Genomic DNA, 20,223 nt, shown 5'->3' with positions numbered 1-20,223 from the left:
CCTCATCCAGGGGAGGAGTCCTCCCACACCGGGACACCCTGCCTGCAAACTCCAGTCCTCCCATGTCCCTCCTACATGGGAGGGAGCCACCCACATCCTCCAGCTCCCAGCTGGGATGAGTACCCGGGGCTCCCCCTCCCTTGGCATGGCCTGCCCCTGGGTGCTATGCCCCAGCAAGCTCTGCCCACAAGTCCACATTTTCTTCCAGAAAGTGCTGTTCAATTTAAATCAATGCCCACCTGCCCTGCTTGGTGTGAGCAGCAGCCACAGAGGAAGCAAACTCATCCGGATTTCTGCTTCCCTTCCCCAGCCCTTTCAGAGAGACCTCTTGAAAAGAGGTTTATTTTTAACTTGAGAAAAAGAGCATGTTCCTTTTCCTTCCCACATTGACAGATAGGTGTTTGCTTAAGGAAGGGTTTTAAAATTATATCAGGCAAGACAAGGTCTCCAGGTCTGGTATGGTAAGGGGGCTAAGCCCAGGCTGCCACTTGGGGGGCAGCCCTGTAAGCATTAGTGTCAGGCACAACACTCTGGGGCTGTCATTGGCTCAGGCATGGGGAGTGGGATGTGGGTGGGATAACAGAGGAGGGAGCAGGGGGCCTGGGGGATGCTGTGTCAGGAGTGAAGCATGTCTGAGCTGTGTGGAGGTAGCACAGAGAACAAACAGCTCCAAAACTGAAAGTCCTGGCATGGGGAAGTGCTGCTTCCTTGGGGAGCCTCCCAGCAGCCCTGAAGTTGTTACCTCCTCTGTCCCAGACTGCACTCAGCATCTCCCCTGGAGAGGAACAGTCATCTTTGACTCAGCTGGAAAAAAAAAAGAAAATTAAAAAATTGATGTCCTTTGCTCCAGCAAGACTCAAAATAGGAGCTGTTTCCTCCCTGGGAAGAGGAAATTCCCAGCTCCCCACAGAGGAGCTTATGCTGGCTGGCTCTGTGAGGCCAGCCCAGCCCATCCCAGGCTGCCCAACAGCTGGATGTCCTGAGGGTATGCCCCAATTCCCTGTGCCAGGATGCACTGAGGTGCCAGGCTGCCCCCAGCCTGGGAGACAGGGGTCTGGCCAGTGATTAGCTCGTTTTTTTCTTGTTTTTAAACATTTCCTCAATTTTACACAGTTTCTTGTCTCAAAATCAAATAACCATGTGCTGACTGTTCCTTACCATAAAATGAAAACCAAGTGATATAACAGCTGGTCTAGACTCTCCCAAACTAAGCCTCATGTGCTATGCAAGAGCAGTGCCAGAAAAGCATCTTCTCCTGGTGGTTCTCAGGCTGCTTCTGGGGGGGGGAGGGGGTGGTACCATGCTCTGCATCCTTACATCTTGCCCCTTGACAGTCCACAAATGCACAGTTTAAGTGTCCCCTTATTACAGCTTCCTCTAAAATTGCAAAGTACCTGACTTAAGGGTAGGTTTGCCCTTGCTCCAGTTTTTTGCTACAATTGCTGGCTGCTTTCCTGGCACTGCAGGGGACCTGATTTGCCTTCCTTATTTACTGCAATTTCTCTGTTTGTTTTCCTGCTAGCACTTTCAAAAGTGTACTGAACATTTGCTGCCACATCAGGCCAGACCAGGTGCTCCAAGTCCAACCATAGCCCCCTGTCTCTGTCCCACCATCTCATCCCTACACCAAGACTCCAGCTCTCTACATGTTCCCTGAATGTCAGCCCTGACATGGGCAGGGTTTCAGAGGACACCACAGAGAGGTCCTGGGTACCAGTGTCTGGCCAAGCAGCCTGAATGTAGCTTCATCCTCAAATAATCATCCCCCTTGCAGCATGGCACCATCAGCTTCTCTGCTATAGTAGGAGCATCTTCCCAGCACTGTGTGAAGGCAGCAAGCACGGATCAGGGCATTTTAGTGGAGGTGCTTTTGGCATACAAAATGACTGCCACTAGGCACTGCTTTCCCCAAAGGGCCTGACTTGCTGTCTGAATACAGTGATGAGAAAATGGGCCATTTTCTCCCAGTGCTTATAAGCTGCCTTTGGCTCACTTCACTTGCTCAGCAAACGCCCCCAAACAGGTCAGCACTTTCTTCACAGCAAAGATATGTGAGGAATTTCTCCTAAGGCAGCTGGACCCTTTCCAAAGAGGGTCAGCTGCCAAATTCCCACCCCCCATATTCCCCAGCAGAGAAACAAGGTGCAAACTGGGACCCTGCAGGCTTGGAGTGCACTTCTACTTCTGCCCTTGTTTCAGCTGGAGCTGGGGAAGAAGGGGCCCTTTCCAGTCCCCTACCATGCTTGGGTTGACTGCAGCATGAAAATGACTGCTCCTGCCTCATTTCTCAGAGACATCTTCAGGTGTCCCGGCTCTCCCCAGATACAGCAGGTAGATGGGACAGGTATGGGTTTGCAGTTATCTGTGCTCACCTCTGATCTTTTGAACAGTGCTGGATTGAGGGCAAGAAGAGGCTCTTGATGCTGGCTCTTGTATGGTGCTGGGAGATCCTCGGACACTTGCTGGTACCTTTTCTTCCCACAAAACTGCTTATCAAAGCTCCAGCTGTTTGTCACACGTGCTCAGGCAAGACACTGGAGTTTCCCATAGAAACCCATCCCTGGCCCTCTCATCTTGGAGAGACACTTGCAGATATGTCCCCACAGGCATACTTTCCACCTGCCCCTGCTCAGCAAGTCCTGCAGAACTTTTTTGCTGGTGAGGCTCAGAGCCCTGTGGAGCACAATGAGGGCCATGGCAGACATGCCTGGCAAGCTGGGGAAGCAGCACACCCTCCAGGCATGCATACCAACCCACCCCTGCAAAACCAACCCTGCTAGAATTGCTTATCTGGTGGTATTCCCTGAACCGGCAGATCACCCCCAGGAAACACGGGAAACATCCCCCAGCTCCACGTTTTGAAGAGAGGAGCAGAGAAACAGGCCACAGGCGGCCATCCACAGCCACACACGGGCACCATCAACATGAAGATCCCCTCAAGCGCCATCTTGAGGAGAAGCCCCAACAGAAGCTGCACCCTTGAGGCACTGTCTGCCCTGCACTCCTGCTCGGATCTGGGGTTTCTCCAGGTGTCCCGCTCCTGATGGCATTAATGGGTCTTGATGACCCTGAACACCCTCACCTGGAACACCCACCCACATATTCCCACCCACGCACTCTCCAGCTGTGAGGCCCTGTGCTCACTTCAGCTGCTCCTGGGCACCCAGTCTTGGCCTAAGCTCTGCCAGGGCATGTCCGTTACTGTTTGTTTCTCCAGAAGGATCCTGAGCCATGGCCCTTGGACAGGTGCTGCAGGGACCTGGTCTTTGTGTCCGGCCCCATCTCCTGACGGAGCCCTCTGGCCCATGCTTCTGCCTTGCTCCTGGTGTTGCCTCCATCCCCTTTTCCTGCTGCTCCTGTCTGGACCTCAGTCCCCATCCAGCCTCTTGCTGACAGACCCTGTTACCTGCCCCCAGCCATGGCTGGCAGAGCAGAGTAGCTCCGCGCTGGGGCACCAGAGGCCTTGGTGCTCTCCTGACCGGGCTCGGTGGAGCTCCGCAGCTCCCAAGCTCCGAGGAGGATCCCTGGATCCTGCGACAGCAATTTTGTCAGCACCTGCCTGTTTCTGGCAGGGCCCTTTTCCGGCTGGCTGCACCCTCCCCGGGGAGGAGGGTCGGCTGGGCACCCCCGCCCCCTCTGTCGTCTGCATCCGCCATCCCTGGCGCTGCGGTGGGATGCTGGGAATTGTCCTCAGACACCCTTTGGTGGGATTGCCCTGCCCTCTGCTGATCTTTGCGGCAGCGAACCGGGAGCTGAGAAAGGGGCCGGCAGCCTGGAGCCTGCTGAGCTACCAGGCAGCGAATGCAAGGGAGAAAACTTCTACAGATCCCTTGGGAGGTGAAGATTCTGCGAGGAAGCAGATGCGCCCTCAGCCTGTCCCGTGTGTGCTCTGCCCCACAGGGCGGTGCAGGGGGCTTTAGGGGGGGCCTGGGTGGGAGCCATCACCTCTCCTAGCAGCAGGATGCAGATTACAGGGCAGCAAGGATGGGTCCTGCCAGCTTCCAGGTATGGTGGGGGGCTTCCTCAGACCTCCTGGGACAAAATGGCTCCACAGGGCAATTCCCTGGTGGGTGAGCAGCGAGGCTGTGGGTTCCTGCAGTGTTCTGGGAGTTGCTGGGGCCAGCTCTCCAGGAGAGGCCAGCTGGCAGAGCTGTTTTTGTGGATATGAAATTCAGAGCCCGGCTTTTTGATGAGAATGTGACAGAAGGGGAGATAGTGAAGGAGAGAGAGAAAAAAATCCATTAAAACATCCTGTTTCTGCAGACTGGTGCTTCCTATAATGGGCCAGCACACAAAAGCTTGACTTACCTCCCCCATCACATTTCCAAACACCTCGAAGGAATATGCCACAAGGCACCCATTCCCCAGTCAACATAGCTTCACCTTCAAGGGGAACAGGCTTCAGCACCTACCCTTTCTGCCTCCATCCTGCTTTCACTGAGCAATACCTCAGGAGATTGATGCCTCCAGAGATCAATGCCCTCCCACAAGTATCTATAGCAGAGGTGCAATGAGGCGCTTGAGCCACGATTGTCCTAGCAGGTGGCAATGTCAAAGCCAGGCTGTGGGGAAACATGTCCTAGCCAGGAGCTGCTCTTGGGTCTGGTAGTTCTTGATGTGGTGCTATGGACTAAGCAGGGAGGGTAGGGGGGTCAGAAGATGATTCTAGGAGGAGGACTCACTCCCTCCCTCAGCTCACCCTCCAGAGGGATGCAGCCCTGCTGTTACATGGCAGCTCAGGGGATGGATCCAGCCAGCTCACTCCTGTTGATGGCAGTGGGCAGAGCTGCTCAGACCTTGTATCCATCCACAAAGTTGCTGGGCATCTCGGGGAAAGAGAAACAAGCCATGCCTTGGGGCAAAGTGCCAGGAGCCAAGTGGGTGGGTTGTGCTGTGCCTCTGCCAGACCCCCTGCTCCCTACTCTGAGCAAATTCCTACTACCCAGCATCATCGAACTTGTGGTTGTGCTGTGGACAACAGCAGGCAGCTGGTGACAGTACCCATCATGACATCAGCTCAGAAAACACTTTCACACTGATGGAGCTTTCTTTTGCATGTGTCTGGTCTTTGCTTTCACTGTTGTTCACACAGAAGGTCACAGCTTACAAGGGGTATTTCCAAAAAGGGTGCATCACCCATGCATGGTTCTTATTTCTGATCTCAATGGGGAACTGAGCTGGTGAGTCAGGTGATGAGAAGAAATACCAGCCTGGAGGCTACTGTCCACATCAGTCCTGAAGCAAGCTGGTCATGGAGTTGAACTGACATGGATCTGTCTTTTTTGGGATGAATTTCCTCTGTGCAGGGTCAGATGAACAGTGCCTGGATGGCACCTGGCTCTGTCATCAAAACTCACAATGCCGCTGCATGAGAAGTACACAGGGAGAGGAACATCTCAGTGGCCCATCAACTGCACTGGCTTCTTGAGAACTGGATCTGTCTGGGCCCTGTGTGGAGGAACCTGGGGATCCCTGCCCTGCCCTAGCCATCATTCCCTGATCTGAAAAGGATGTTTCTGTGGCTGGTCAAATAAGTAGATACCAAGATATTCCAAACTCACCACTCCTCTTACTGTGGCACTTCAGCCAGGGTAATTCCCTAAGCCTCTACTGGCAGTTTCTGGATGCTGCCACAGATAGAGCCATCCTTTGGGCAGGATGCAAGAGCACCACCAGGCTCTCCTGCTTTGCCAGGACAGGTCCTGATTAAAGGTGAGCACCAAGCAGTTGGGGTTTTTTTGAGAATTGGGAGGTTCTCAGCCCAGGTGGTAGCAGTGCTGGCACCCCACGGGGCTCACCTAGCAGCAAGGTTCAAGGCTGTGACCATATGTAAGCTCCAAACCCAACAGAGGACAAGACACAGATGGAAACCCTGGTGACCACCTCCAACTCCTTATTAGGGACACATCCCCTTGAGATCTGAGTAAATGCCTGCAAAACACCACTTTCCAGCAGCAGTTGCCTCTTTTCTCCCCCTCCCCTCTCCAGTGCTTTGAGCAGCAGTGTCACAGCCTGTCGCCCACCCAGGCAGCAGTGAGTGTCCCAGAGCCAGAAAGGTAGCTCCCACCTCCAGCCACAGCACCCACTCAGTCCCCAGGTGCTCCCCCTTCCCCTGCCAGGCAGTGCCAGGCCTTCCCAAGTCTGCAATGCCTCCCTCCTGCCTGCCCTCCCTTCCTCCCTTCCTTTTTGCAGAAGCTGCAATTTCAGAGATCAAGTTGGCAGCTTAAAAAATACACCCCAAGCTTACTTTCTTGCTAGCTCTTCAGAGTGTAGCCAAAACCACCATTTTAAGGACATGCACAATACTTTGGGACAAGTTTCACTTATTTTTCGTGCTGCCACTAGCAGCACCAGCATACAAAAACAATAATGAAACTTAGCAATGATATAGCTCTTTATATTTTCAAATCTCTGTACAAACATTAATTAAACAAAGTAATGCAGAACAGTCATTGCTTAGAATAATCGACCTATGGGTTGTGCTTCAGCAGTGACACCACAATAGGAACGAGTGTGCTGTAAGGAAAGTGAGAAACCAGAGGTAAAATGAGGTCTTGTCTTCAAAGTTGGGATTATGAATGGAGAAAATCAGTGTTGAGGACAGTATCTGAGTGTGTTCTGCACTATCCTTACACCAGGTGGGTAAAGCTAATGTATTCACACTATCATACATGAAAGCTGGGTAAGAATAACTGCTTAATGCAATTACTATACAGCAATATATATATATATGTATAAATACATATTCACACACACATTTGCTCTTAAATCTGTTAAAGACATCTCAGCCAAACTACAACAAAAACTATATAGTTACGAGAACGATGAAGATGTTAAAAACATAAAAAACACTGCAGGGACCTTGAGTGTGGATCATTCCTTCCAGAGAGCAGAAATGTTTTAAATCTAAATGTTTAGACCTGCTGAGGTTGGCTGCCCTTGGTACTGACAGCAAACACTCTTTAATTCCTCTTTAATTCATTGCATTTCTTTGCAATGACCAAAGAAAACAAAACAGAGCTACCAGTAACACTCATTCCTGCACATACAACTGCTGTTGGCACAATTAACAGCCTATTTTAAAAGGCAACAGGACAGACCTTTGGCTGCAAAGATTCTGGGAAACACTGTAGGTTGCCGTGATCCAAGGAGAAACTGTTCCTATCTGCTGCTCCTCCTGCTGCTTCAGCTGGATGCTGACTCAGCTGTAGCACCTCAGACCAAACCATCAGCATCGCTCTGCTGAGCCTCCAGCAGGACAGGGACAAGCCCAGATCACCACAAAGGGGCAGAGAGGGGACCCATCTCTGCACCAACTCCCTCCTGCCTCCAAGACACCAAGTCCAGTGTCCCTTCCAAAATCCAGTTGATGTCCCTTTCACATACAGTGCTCCTCTAGCACTCCTCGCCAAGCAGAAGTGCACTCAGCAAAGATGCAATCTTTTAAACTCAACTGAAACCACTTCGTATTGAAAAAAACCCCAAAACAAATAAAACCAAAAATAAAATCCACACAAGCGATTCCGAGAGAGATTATTTATGTTTTATATGTTATATTTCTGTGGGTTCTTAGGTTTTAAGTAACATCTGATGTTTTTTTCCTGACTGTATACCGGAATTGCAGCTCTTCTCACTTTTCAGTAATCTTTGGATCATTTTCACAGTGGCGACCACAACCTAGGAATTTTTAGAACTGACTCTCAAGTCTTGGTCATTTACTAAAAAAAAAAAAAAAAAAACAAACCACAAATGCTGGGCCTCAAAAATAAATGCTGGGTTTCAAAAGGTGGCACTACTCTTCCACGAGACGCATGCTCAGCTTCACACCACCAAGCACCCTGAGCCAAGAGCTTGATTTCATCCCTGTTTTCACTGAGAGAGCAGGAGGAGATTGGGTGTTTCCCTTGGACATCACAGAACTGGACTGATGAAACACAACACTGGCTCTGAGATCCTTAAGACTTCCAGCTGCATTGTAGATTCAGAGGATGTACAGAGTGACAGCACATGAAAATCTTATGCTCCTGAGTTTCCTATGCAGTAACCGTTGTGAAAAGATTTCTCTAAGAGGAAGAGGAGATAGAAATGGCAGCTGTACAGAAACCCCACTGCTGTAAGTTCCCAAGTAGACACAGTCACAGTTGCCATCACCAGGTACACAAGCAGGGGCTGCAAGTACACGTGGACATCCATGCCGTGGGGGGAGAAGAGTTGCTAACAGACTCCTACACACAATACAATTCACACACAAGTGGTAAGAAATAAACTCTAATTGTTACCAGGTCCTGAGTACAGCCACACACCCATAATTCAAGTGTTAACCCTTAGGCCCAAGTTTTCTTAAAACAATCCTGCAGAACATATATGTTTCAAACATCCGTATTTAAAATTATCTATTTTACTAATCTACAAGCTTTATTCTAGTCAGACTGTCACCTGGAGAAAAACACCTTAAGTTTCAAGTCTTCAGCATTAAAATTATTCCTCTTCCTTTGAAGATCCTGAGACAAACATTCATATTCAATCAAAAATAAGGAAAAGGGGAAAAAAAAAAAAATAGAAGAACTGAAGCAGCTTCCAAAGCAGCATTGCAATTCCCTGTTCAGGTCACCTCCCATTCACACAGCCCAGGCTTTTCTGACAAGACTGCTCAGCCTCGCAGCCTTCCTGGGAGACTCTCAGCTCCCAACAGACAGGTCAGCCACAACATTCACTCAGCAGCTGCTGGAAGCTGAGCTGCCTTATCTTTTGTAATCACTAGAAAGTATACACATCATTATCCATTCTGGCTCAGTGACAGTGATTTATGAGGAATCAACAATCACAACTCTGTCTCCCGACTTCTTTCCATGTGTTAACAGCACAAAAAGCAACAAGCAAGTGAAGGAAGCCAAGTGGTGTTTTATTGACTCCCAGAAGACAGATATGGATTGCATGCAACCCAGGAAAACTTCTTTTCAGAACTGCAGAACTATAAACAAGAAAACTCATTCCTCATAAATAACCTGACACCCTTCCTTTGTCAAAAGGTTTTGGCATGGAACGTATTTCCTTTACAGTTTAATTTTAATTGTTCACTTGAACAGTTTAAAAAACTATGTCTATTATAATACTGAAATATATTGCTCATATTTGTGACTTCATAAAAAACATAGTTCAAGCTAGTACTTTCCTAGACATCAAAAATATCCAGAGATACACCAACTTTTGGATGAGCAGTACAGAATGATGTGTGAAAATAATTAGTTGGAAATTCTCCATGGACTTCAATTATCATTTATTATCTAGCCCCTTAAAAATGTGTATTTCCTCTAATAGCAGTAATGATCTCAAGAAAACGTGCTGGTACAAGCAGCTTTCCTACGAAAAAGTGCACATGTACTCAACTACAGCCATGACAGAATTTCTGCAACGTGGACAAGACAAGGTTCATGTTCAAGGCAGATGCCCAGCTGCTTGCAAAATCTGACCACATCCAATTAAGTTCCTTTCAGTTTTAGAACAGGTCAAGTCTAAGTCAGATGATGACCACAAAAGCCTTGTTGGTTTGGTAGAGGCCACAGATGCACTCTTGGTTTTAAGGAGAAGCAGACAGTATGGCTCAAGTCACCAATGCAGCTGCATTAACACAGCTACTGCAGCTTGCAACATGGCCTCTGGAGCCGGGAAAAGGCAATAGCCTCTGGAAGCACCACAGTCTGTTCCAAGGGGATCACTAGGCCACAGAATTGCTCACTTTCCCACAGCACTGCTTGCTATCATCCTGAATACTGCTTAAGATGCATTGTTTGCAGCTCAATACAGTACTTCCATTCATTATCATCCAAGATGATAAACCAGAGGTTTAAATAACACACAAGTGATTTTCGGGCTGGATCATTTTTTGAAGTTGAAAATTTGAGCAATAACAAAGCAGAACTTCTCCTTGGCAGTCATGATTGGCCAGAAGTGCTTTTCCATCAAAGTCTCCAACACCCCAAGTACCTCTAACAGCCCCAGAGATGCTGGAGCTGGGGTAGGGTAACTCCAGTTACTGCTTCATGTTAGTCAGGCTTTGGCTGTGAAGCTGAAGGGACTCCCAGGCCTCACTCCACTGCCTCCACAGGTGCACCAGCACAACTGGATCTCTGACCCATTGTGGGCCTAAAAGTAACCCTTAATTTCAAAGCACAGACCAACCTGCTGAGCTGATGTTCTCTGTGGCACAGGCAAAGGGCAGTGAAGCAGAGGGGCAGGAACCAACACCCAGAGTGGTGATGCATCCATTGTTTTTTGTCAGGTGAACTCCCACGTCATGAAACATCACCTGCACTGTTTGCAAAGGGAACAAGGAATATCTCTGAGGTGCTCTTCAGACAGTACAAGTGATACCTGGATGGGCATGAGCCAAGAGAGATTTGGACACATGCCACATGGGCAGAGAAGTGATACTGGATATTGTCACACCTGCTCCTAAACATCATGTACTAAAAAAGTGTTTTAATTTAAAAGTGCCTTCTATACACCAGTTAATCAAACTGATCTCATAATATTTCCTTCTATCTTACATTTTTACATAAATCAGAAGTGTCTACACCTTTAGGAAAAGCATCTAAGTAACATCTTTTGCCAGAGTAAATGAAAGCACATTTGAGAGAAACTTACCTAATTAGCTTCATGAAGACCACCATACATGTAAAATGAAAAGGCAATGAAATTGCAGAGACACAAAACTTGAGTGAGAGCAGATACAACTCACAGGAAAGAAGGTTTAGCAACTTTTTGTGCATACAAGAGCTTTTCATTTCTTTGAGAGGAGACCAATTAATACCCAGCAAGTGACTCTTTCTAGCACTTCAGGCTTATTGCCCTTAAAATTAACACTTTCTGTTTGGTTTTTGTTTGGTTTTTGTTCTTGTTGTCGTATTACTCTTACAGCTACAATTGTATTCTGAGGAGTTCCTGGGACATACAAATCACCTATTTCTAAACAGGTTTTTGCATGTTACAGACTGAACTCCTTAACTTTCAAATAATTATTTTGCTGTTTCCAGCAAAATAATACCAGCAAAATGGTAAAAAATGGTAAAAAAAAATAATGAAGACTTCACAATGTGTGTAAATGGGAGGTAAATGTATTTTTAAAAACAGAATCAAAAGCTGCATGTTAAAAACTGGGTCACAGACTAATAAATACATACATCAAAGACATGAGATTTTCAGCAGCTGGTTTTAAAAGCAAGGAAGTGGGGAAAAACTAGCTGTCCAGCCTCTATTCTGGCTCTGTGGTCTATATGCTGGAAATATCTGCAGTTCAAAAACAAATTAACAGAGGAAGAGAATCAGCTTTGTCACCTATTTTTTTTTAAATTAAGCTACTGAAAGTATGTTGTAAAACCTAGAGAAACTTTCATTTCTTCATGCACTTAATGATGCTGAATTAAAAACAAGAAATTATTTTAACCCAGAAAAAATGAGTTATTGTATACTGTAAGGATAGCCTTACTGCAAGTTCTCTACAGTAAAAGTATTCTAGAAATACACCAGAAATTACTTTCCCGTAACAAAATATACAATTATGTGTCAGACTATCATTGAGTTTTCAATACTTATGCAAACCAGAAATAGTTACTGAGAAGTTTAAAAAAAAAAAAAACCAAAACAAAAAGCCAACCAAAAAAAAAACAAACCCTTGCCCAAACAACACTGCAGTAAAAAGATGTTTTGATGGTTGTGGAGATGCCAGAAAGCAACGCTGGACAACAGGAATTTCCAGAACAACTCCCTTTCCAAAGTGATGTGCAGTCTGTGAATTACACTGTGAGAGAAAATTGATCCTGTTCTATGGGCTTCTCCACCCAGGCTCCAAGTCCTGCCTTCAGGAATGCTTTAAACAAACATTCTTTGGCAGTTTGATACTCCACAGCTCCTTGCTTTGTTTCGTGGTACAGGTTAGGCTTGAGGATCTTCGAGCGCAAGCTGGAGGAAAGCTGTGTGGGTTAAAGACAAGAAGAGAGAGACGAGAAACTAGTAAGCCAAACAGTTTGAGAGTGACCTAGTTATTAAAACAATTACTATTAAAACAAAGTAATGGGCTGCTAAACCAAATGTCCAGACAAAGGCAGATGAATACACCAGCTCCTTCCAGCCCTGATGGCTTCTGTACCCTGCTTCACCCCACCCAACAGCAATGTTTGCTCCTTGCAAGGTCAGTCCTTCTGCAGGGCCACAGCAGAGGCACTCTGGGGACTAGTGTCACCTTTTGCTTCCTCTGGATTATCAGCTTCCTCTGATGGAAGAAATCTAGATGCTGAAGCTGTAGCTTTTCTTTCTAAGATGCTGTAGCTTTTCTTTCTAAGAGGACTGAGTGCAACCTCAGTAGTTAGATTCTACATCCAAATAAACTGAGAAGGCAAGCTCAAAAGGAGATAGCACCCTTTGTTTACCTCACTATACACCAAAGTTCATTAGATTCTTGCATGCATTTTGTACCTTTCATCATGAAATTTAAGAATAAGCTAAACAAAGAAGACTCTGGAAGAGGTACCTTTGCATGAATACGCATCCAGCGGCTGTAGAAAGCGTGCTTACAGAGCCGGGAGGCACGGCCCATCTCATCTTTGCCAGTTGTTGCATTAATAACTTCAAGACCTGTGTCTCCGACTGTCCAGTTCACACTGAAGTTTGGTGCTTTCCCTGGCTGACGGGCTTCTGCGTTGCTAATACCTGAAAGAAAAGTGATGTTCAATGACAACAGCAAACACTGACTCCTGATTTTTGTTTTGACTGGCGAGTACTCAATACAGCAGAGCTACTGAAATCACACTGGAAAGCAGATCTTACATTCCAAGGACATTCTCCTGCAGATTTTTCATTGACTGGCAGAGATAAGGCCATGCACACCTCACTCTCATTCTGGCTAAAGTGCTCTCTTCTTCTGTCCTTTCTAGCAGGGCAAACACGCATCACTGGAGCTGGGATGGAAATCAGCCTCTCCAGCAGAAAGGATCATGGAGAGGTCCGTGGCAAGGGTCTAAGGGGACAGTAACATGAGCACCTCACCACATCCATCTCAGGAGGACCTGGCCTTGCTTGTAGGACAAACCAATGAAATAATTATTAATTTGAAAATAATTATGAAACAGAAAAAAAGTTGCTCTGCTCCAGCTCAAGAAACTTCTGCCCTCAGAGACCAGTCAGTACGAGGACTATTGATGTGCAGGGAAGAGCAGATACTGCGAGGCTCTGACAGCTGTAACTTTCCAATCAATTCCCTTCCACTCTGCTCTTGTGCATGCTGCTTATCTCAATCTAAAGTGTGTATGAAACTATGACCCCTGGTTGTGTTTCAACTCAGAACAATTCAGCTATCAACTTTGGACTGAAGTGTTAATAAGAAAGGTCGAACTTATTTAAAAGTGCCCTACAATGTGCTTTTTTGTGTTTCCTCATAAAAATGGAGTTGGGGTAAAGCAGTGGTACAAGATCACAGGATGCCTCCCAAACAAAGGCTTGAAGGTGCCTACATTTCAGTAGCTGTTGAGTGCTTTTTCTTAAAAGCTACCAAATCAATTTCTCCTTATGGACTGCACTGGGGCATTGCATGACTAGCACAGGCAGCACCACTGATGCTGTGTGCATTCACATTAGACCAAGTGAGCCCCATCCTCAGCACAGAATCATTAAAGTTGGAACAGACCTCTCAGATCAAGTCCAACCATCACAGCCAAACACCAATATGTCCATTAACCATGTCCCAGGTATCCCTTCTACATGTTTTTTAACACCTCCAGGGATGGCGACTCCATCACTGCCCTGGGAAGCCTGTTCCAATGCTTGACCACTCTTTCAGTAAAGAAATTGTTCCTAACACCCAATCTGAACTTCCTGAGGTGCAGCTTAAGCCAATTTCGTCTTGTACTATTGCATGTTCCTTGGGAGAAGAGACCAACCCCCACCTTGTTCCAGCTTGCCTTCAGAGAATTGTAGAGAGTGATGTGGTCTCCCCTCAGCCTCCTTTCCTCCAGGCTAAACAACCCCAGTTCCCTCAGCTGCTTCTGACTTGTTCTCCAGACCCTACCCCAGCTTTGCTGCCTTTCTCTGGATGTGCTCCAGCCCCTCAATGTCTTTCTTGTAGTGAGAGGCCAGAACTGGCCCCGGGATTCATGGTGCAGCCTCCACAGAAAGCCAAAACTGGCAGATATTTGAGTCTTCCACATAAACCCACATGTGGCTCAGATGCAGCCCCAGTTTACGTGCCCATTGCTACAGTGCCCAGCAATGGTGAACTGCAGCATGCAGAGGAGGATGCAGGTCATTTTGCTCGGATGTTAAACTGTGTAATGCCTCTCACATATGACTTTATCTCTACTGATGGAGAAACCAGGCCACCAGAAGGTTATCCAAGCACAAAGCCAGGCTGGCTGCCTTCCCAGGGCAGGATTTATTTCCCCCCAGCGCTGCAGAGATGCCCTGTACAGCCCCAACACTGTCCTCAAGGATCACGGCAGCTGCTGCCACCCAGATGCAGCTCCTCTACTGCAAGGTGTAGAGCAGTAGTTTCATATAAACCAGCAAACTGCTGTAAATGGAACATAAGTGTTGCAGATGGATGCATTTCTTGCTGATACTTGAAAGGCAACCTAATGAAAAAAATGAAGCCAGCCTCAGGCACCCAAGAGCAGGACTGGCTCACTGGGCCCAGGTCTCATGGCACCTCTGGGCCCAGTGCTGAGAGCATGCGAGACCTGAGAGGTCTGAACAAGATAGCAAAGTTCAATTTGCTGACTAAAATCAATTTTGCATTTAATAAATAATGAAATATTTTGAAATATCAATCATATTGAACTTCCTGAAGCTGTCATATTGTTACATTTGTTTTATGGAAACCTGGTCGCTATGACTAACAACCACCAATGAAGTGAATAAATAAGTAATAAAAAATAACACTGCTGTTCCCCATTTTCTTAAAATGTAAGATGAAAAAAAAAAAGAAAATTGGAACAAAAATTTTCTACAGAAATCTCTTCTGATTCCTTTTAGGAGGGATGCATCCAGAAGCTGAAGTGCAGCAGGATGCCATGGATCTACACCCACAAATATGTAAATGGTTGAGCAAGGATAAAGGATCCATACACTGACCAACCCAGGAAAGCACACAGTGCTCCCTGATGAGCAGGTACCATCAAGGACATCACAAGAGTAATACTTGAGAGAAACCCAGCAAGAACAGAACTTGCCCTGTGCCACACAATTGCAAACACTTCAGCTTCTCAAGTCACAACACAAAGCTTGCACCTGAACACATAAGAAACAGTAAATTTGGGGTGCACACTAAATGAATCTCAACTCTAAGTCTCTAAAAGCATATAAATCCAGGCTGCTTTTGTGAAGCTTACATGAAACAGATCCATGCTGGCAAACATTAATCAAAAATAGTTTTACCAAAACTATTGAGGCAAGAGTGCTAAGAAATTGCCACCATGGGAGAAGCAGCTCAGTCATATTTTTTTTAATTTAAGTATGCATATATATGATTATCTTTGCTTAACTCTATACATTAGTGAAGAAGTACAAGGATCAGGTATAGTTCACCAAGAACTGTAAAACACCATTTTCTCCTTGAACAGGCTCCTGCTCCATCAGCTGCTCACTCAGACACCTGGGACAAGCCAGGTGCTTGCTCTTGCCCTGCCAGTTACTCAGACACTTGTGGCATCACAAGCACACACATGAACAAAACAAATCAAGATGAGGAAGCTGAACATCTGCTCTGCACTACATTTCCATAGCAATTATACAATTACATTCCTTGGGTTATTTTGTTTATATATATTTCTAAAAAACAAAACAAAAAAACAGGCTCAGCATTTCAAACAGAATTAAATAACAATACCCTGTTCAGCTGCTTTGTCTCCTTGGGAAGACCCAACACAGCTCTGAGCAGAAATTGGAAGTGTGTGTGTTGAAAAACTGAGGTAAATAATATTGTTGATGATACTAAATTATTTAAGAAGGTAAATAAGATAAGCAGTTGTGAAGAGCAGTAGAAAAAAAAACAACTCATAGCATTAGGTGACTGGGCAATAACAAAGCAGATTAAATTCTTCACAGCTAAATATTAGGTAATGCATATGAGGAAAAAAATAAAGTGATTTTGAGTAAGGAGTGCTGGGCTTGGAGCCAGATATTAATATTCAGAAATGAGACTTCAGTTTTTAATATTCGGTTCTAACAAAAGGTCAGGTCAGTGATCAACAACAGCCAAAGGAAGAAAAGTGAATGTTGGAAACTACTTCTGAGGGATCATGGAACTGAACAGAATGTCATGATGCCACCATAGACATCAGTACTGCTGCTCTGCCCTCACTATCTCAAAAAATGCAATTGTAAAATGAAAGGGCTGATCCTTAGTGGAAGGGTCTCCATGCAGACTAAGACTGGACAGCGTGCAAAAAATAAGCACCTGTGTGGTACCAGGAGGAACAAAGATTTGGAGACAGGTATTTCTATAGTGCTTATTCCAAATCAGAATAAAGAATAAAATGTGTCAGTGAAAGAGCAGGTGGGGAGCTACACAAATGCCCCTGTGACTTCAATGGCATGGGTCAGCTTTAGTGACTAAACCAGTAGAAGAAAACTCATCAACACAGTTCTCCACCCAACCTCCCCAACAAGCTCCTTAAGATGTGTATTTGCATGAAAACTCAACAGCTGTTGAGTCTGAACTTTCTCTAGTGCTCTACAAGTCCCAGCTGAACTCTTCAAACACATGGTGCTATTTCATGGCAAATAGATATCAACATGACAGACAGATGATTTTTAAGAAGACAAGGTACTATTATGTATTGTAAAAGGATAACAACAACTCCTCCCACTCCACCCCAAACCTGCTGCCTTGAAGAACTGATAAAAATTCCACAAAATCAGGAAGAAACAGTCCATACACTAGCTACTATGGCTATACAAAAATGCAGTATTTGGCACTGTGAGTGCTGTAACTCTTACAAGGACAAATGCATTAAGGACAAATACATTATGTAACATTTTGGTATGTCCTATTTCAGGGAATCCTTATTAATTGCCTTTCTTATCTAAAGAAATGCTGCTTGTTCAGTATGCTCTTTTCCCCACTCCCCCCTAAATCTATTTTAAAAATTCATGGCAAACTTTAAATATGATTGAAAATAGCTTTTTTCCCTCCTTGAAAATAAATAGACACATGGCAAAAACCAAGTTCTACAAAACAAAGCAATGCACAAAGTAAGAGAGAGAAAAAGATATTTCAGTTTTAAAGCTTTCATAGAATTAGTAGAACTACCACTTTTAGAATTTAAGATGCTTCAGAACTTTTCTTTGAGAGCCATAGCTCGATCAGAAGTTACAACCTGATAATTCAATTACTGTCATTCCTCTTGGCCTCCCTAGAGCCTAGGATCAGCAGAAAACCAAAGAACAGTACTTAAATGTTCAACAGCAGCTGCAAAAGACAACCACTAACTATACTGGCTGGGGTTTGCCATAGTATGTCTGTCAGATGTAGTGAATACTCCATTAAAAATACTCCAAAAGAATGTGCCACTGAGCACTGAATGCAGCATTTGTGCATTAACCTACACAGAGGAAATTAAAATATTGTGATTATTGGGTCATGCAAACAAGTTGGGTGCCAATGGATTCCAATGGATTGATGACAAAAAAGAAAATGCAACAATGGCATCTGAGATGTTCTTTCCATCCATTTTTTGTTGGTTATTGGTCTAGAAATTGTGAACCAAATGTGTCCTTGTCTTGACATACTAATAATGACATAGCCATTCAACAAATACCTGCAATGGCAAGAGAAGCAACAGTGAGACAAGGTATTTCATAGGTAGAAGGAGGTTTCACTAAGCCAGGGCCTTAAACTTCCCTAACATATCGCTCGGGCACACTCCAGACAGCAATTACATGAAACCACATCCATCCAGAGGTTAATGCTCCAGTTCTTTCCACCTTTTAACTCACAAAGAGCCCTTGCTTTGGTATTTCTGACTGAGCATCTGTATTAGATCATAACTTCTCTGTTGTAAATAGACATGATTTTACTCACAGTACACAATTTGCAAGGTTTTTAGAACTGCAAAATCACATTGCTACTGGAAAGAGTTACCGGCACGGCCTTCTCCATTAGATACTTGCCACTAAGCAAAGGTCTGTTGAGTGTATAAAGAGGTGGTAGATCTTCTATCTCTGCTATCCTCTGGTATACGGCTCTGGATAGATGATCCCCATGATATAAACTCCCCAAGATGATGCTAGAGAAGTAAATTGGCTCCACAAAGAGGCTAAGTAAGGCTCCTTGAATACCCAATACGTTCCACCTAAGAGGGAGGGAAAAACAAAACAAAAAAACAAAAAAACACTTTCTTTTTAATGGAACAGGTAACATCTGCCAGACATAACAGCAGTCAATCACAACGGACCAGACTTTCAGCCCTTCCTCTTGACTAGCACATGACTATGGTAGCAGAGCTATGACACCTGCCAGAACTTCAGAGATCAGCTTGTGGGATGCTCAATGAAATCCTGAGTAAGATGACCTCTAGCAACAGGCCCACTGTCAGCATCCACTTCAGGAGCAGACTCCGTAACTCTCCTTCCTCACTAACATGTCTGGTGATGCATTTTCCACCACCCTGGTGTGAGAGATGGATTGAATCATTCATTCAGAGAAAGCCCAACTGTGAGATCTTGAGTCAGAAACAGTAGCTGATGCCTCTGAAAAGACAGCTGGCACTGGGGAAGCCATCTTTCTCAGAAAGCAAGAAGGATTGTGTTTGCAAGACCTCAGCACCTCATCATGATAGGGGAAATCATGTTCCTGACACCCCAGCTAAACTGCCCATATTTTGCTGTCAGAAAGGACACAGGAAGTTGCTTGGAACATCCACAGGCAGGGAGAAAACTGAATCTGAAAACTGAACATATGCAAAGAGTGTGCATATTCTTTCCTCCCTTTAGCTGCTTCATAAACTCCAACCATAAATTCCTGCCTGGACCACTGTGACCTACACTGGATCACGTCCAGTGGCAGGGGTATAGCATGCATAGGAGCAACTTTTGTAGATCAGATCTAGTTTTGGCTCTCAATCTGTACGTAACAGTCATACAAAGTGGTTTTTAAACCTCAAAGTCTCCTGCAGAGCATTTTCACTGTCCTGGTCTGTGAGGTGTACTTGCAAACAGCTTGGCACTCATATAACAGCATAGCTGAGTACAACTGCAACACCCGAACACAAACAGCCAAAAATTTGTTTTGGTGCTTGAATAAAATAGGTGAGCAGAATGGAAGCTCTTGTGCTCAATAGAATGGTTGTCCTTATTAAAATGTCCATCCTAGACCAGGTTGCAAGGTTGTCCTTATTAAACAGGAAAACTCAGATGCTGCTAACAGTGTTTCTTGCAGCTTGAGCTGGGCTAGCATGGCTTCACATCACTGTCAGTTCAGGCTAGAAACTACAGAGCACAACTGCTTCACTGCTTCAAAAACTGAACTATGCATGTTGGCTACAAGACTTACAAAATGGTTTGTTGTTTTTTTTTAAAAAAAAAAAGGTAGAACAAAAATTGCATTCCAAGGAAACGACTTCTTTGCGTATCTTTACTGAGGATGAAAATGGAGGCAACGTGCATTAGCTTACTCACCTGTTATTAAAAAAGCTTGCCTTAATGAGTTAGTAAAACTACTGTGCTAGTAAAAATAAGTCTCTTTTTTACATTGAATACAGGCATATTTTGTATAACACTGAAAGTGCAATTAGGAATCAAACATCAAGATACCAGGTGAAAATTATTGCTAGTCAGGGCCAAAATGCCTTTCTAAGGCGTTGACCATCACTAGAATTTTGCAAGCACAGAGGTATTTCAAGTGCCAAATGAATCACAATAGTATGTTCTTGTTCTTTGCAGTATTGCCTACACCAAGCACAGACAAACATATGGACTACTACAGACACAGATGATATGGAATAAATACCTGAAAAGAATTCAAGACTGAGCATTGCAAACTGGGCTCTTACAATTGTATCTGAAACTTGCAGATGTGCAAACCAAGCTTTCCTCAGTGAGCTACATCACATTTTACTTTTCATGAAAGGCATTTGAATGACAGATGGACATTTTCTAAAAGGCCAAAACATTTCTCTGGCAAGCCCTAGCTACCTAAATAAAACTTCTGTCAGACCCTCTTCCCTGCTTCAGTCT

The 20,223-nt window shown here is 45.1% G+C and overlaps 1 protein-coding gene and 1 long non-coding RNA gene across 4 annotated transcripts in view; both read right to left on the bottom strand.

The window, feature by feature from the left end:
• Positions 1 to 326: 326 nt before the first annotated feature.
• LOC139797265 (uncharacterized) lies at positions 327 to 3,577 on the bottom strand. The gene is made up of 3 exons (XR_011726380.1): positions 3,407 to 3,577; positions 2,373 to 2,673; positions 327 to 804 (listed from the first exon to the last, which is right to left on the bottom strand). It is a non-coding gene; the product is annotated as an uncharacterized lncRNA (long non-coding RNA).
• Positions 3,578 to 8,881: 5,304 nt separating this feature from the next.
• The window catches only part of ADARB1 (adenosine deaminase RNA specific B1), a 46,566-nt gene continuing 35,224 nt past the window's right edge, over positions 8,882 to 20,223 (bottom strand). For all 3 annotated transcript variants that reach the window (XM_071746953.1, XM_071746955.1, XM_071746956.1), the window contains exons 8-10: positions 18,160 to 18,341; positions 12,527 to 12,705; positions 8,882 to 11,969 (exon numbers count right to left, since the gene is read on the bottom strand). In XM_071746953.1, the coding sequence (XP_071603054.1) occupies positions 11,793 to 11,969; positions 12,527 to 12,705; positions 18,160 to 18,341 (538 nt within the window). In that variant the 3' untranslated portion in view covers positions 8,882 to 11,792. The remainder of the gene's footprint in view (positions 11,970 to 12,526; positions 12,706 to 18,159; positions 18,342 to 20,223) is intronic.

Source organism: Heliangelus exortis, chromosome 6 (genome assembly GCF_036169615.1).
Source record: "Heliangelus exortis chromosome 6, bHelExo1.hap1, whole genome shotgun sequence".
In the NCBI taxonomy this organism is placed as follows: Eukaryota; Metazoa; Chordata; class Aves; order Apodiformes; family Trochilidae; genus Heliangelus; species Heliangelus exortis.
Note: the sequence above shows the minus strand (reverse complement) of the source record. Positions and strands in the feature narration are given on the sequence as shown.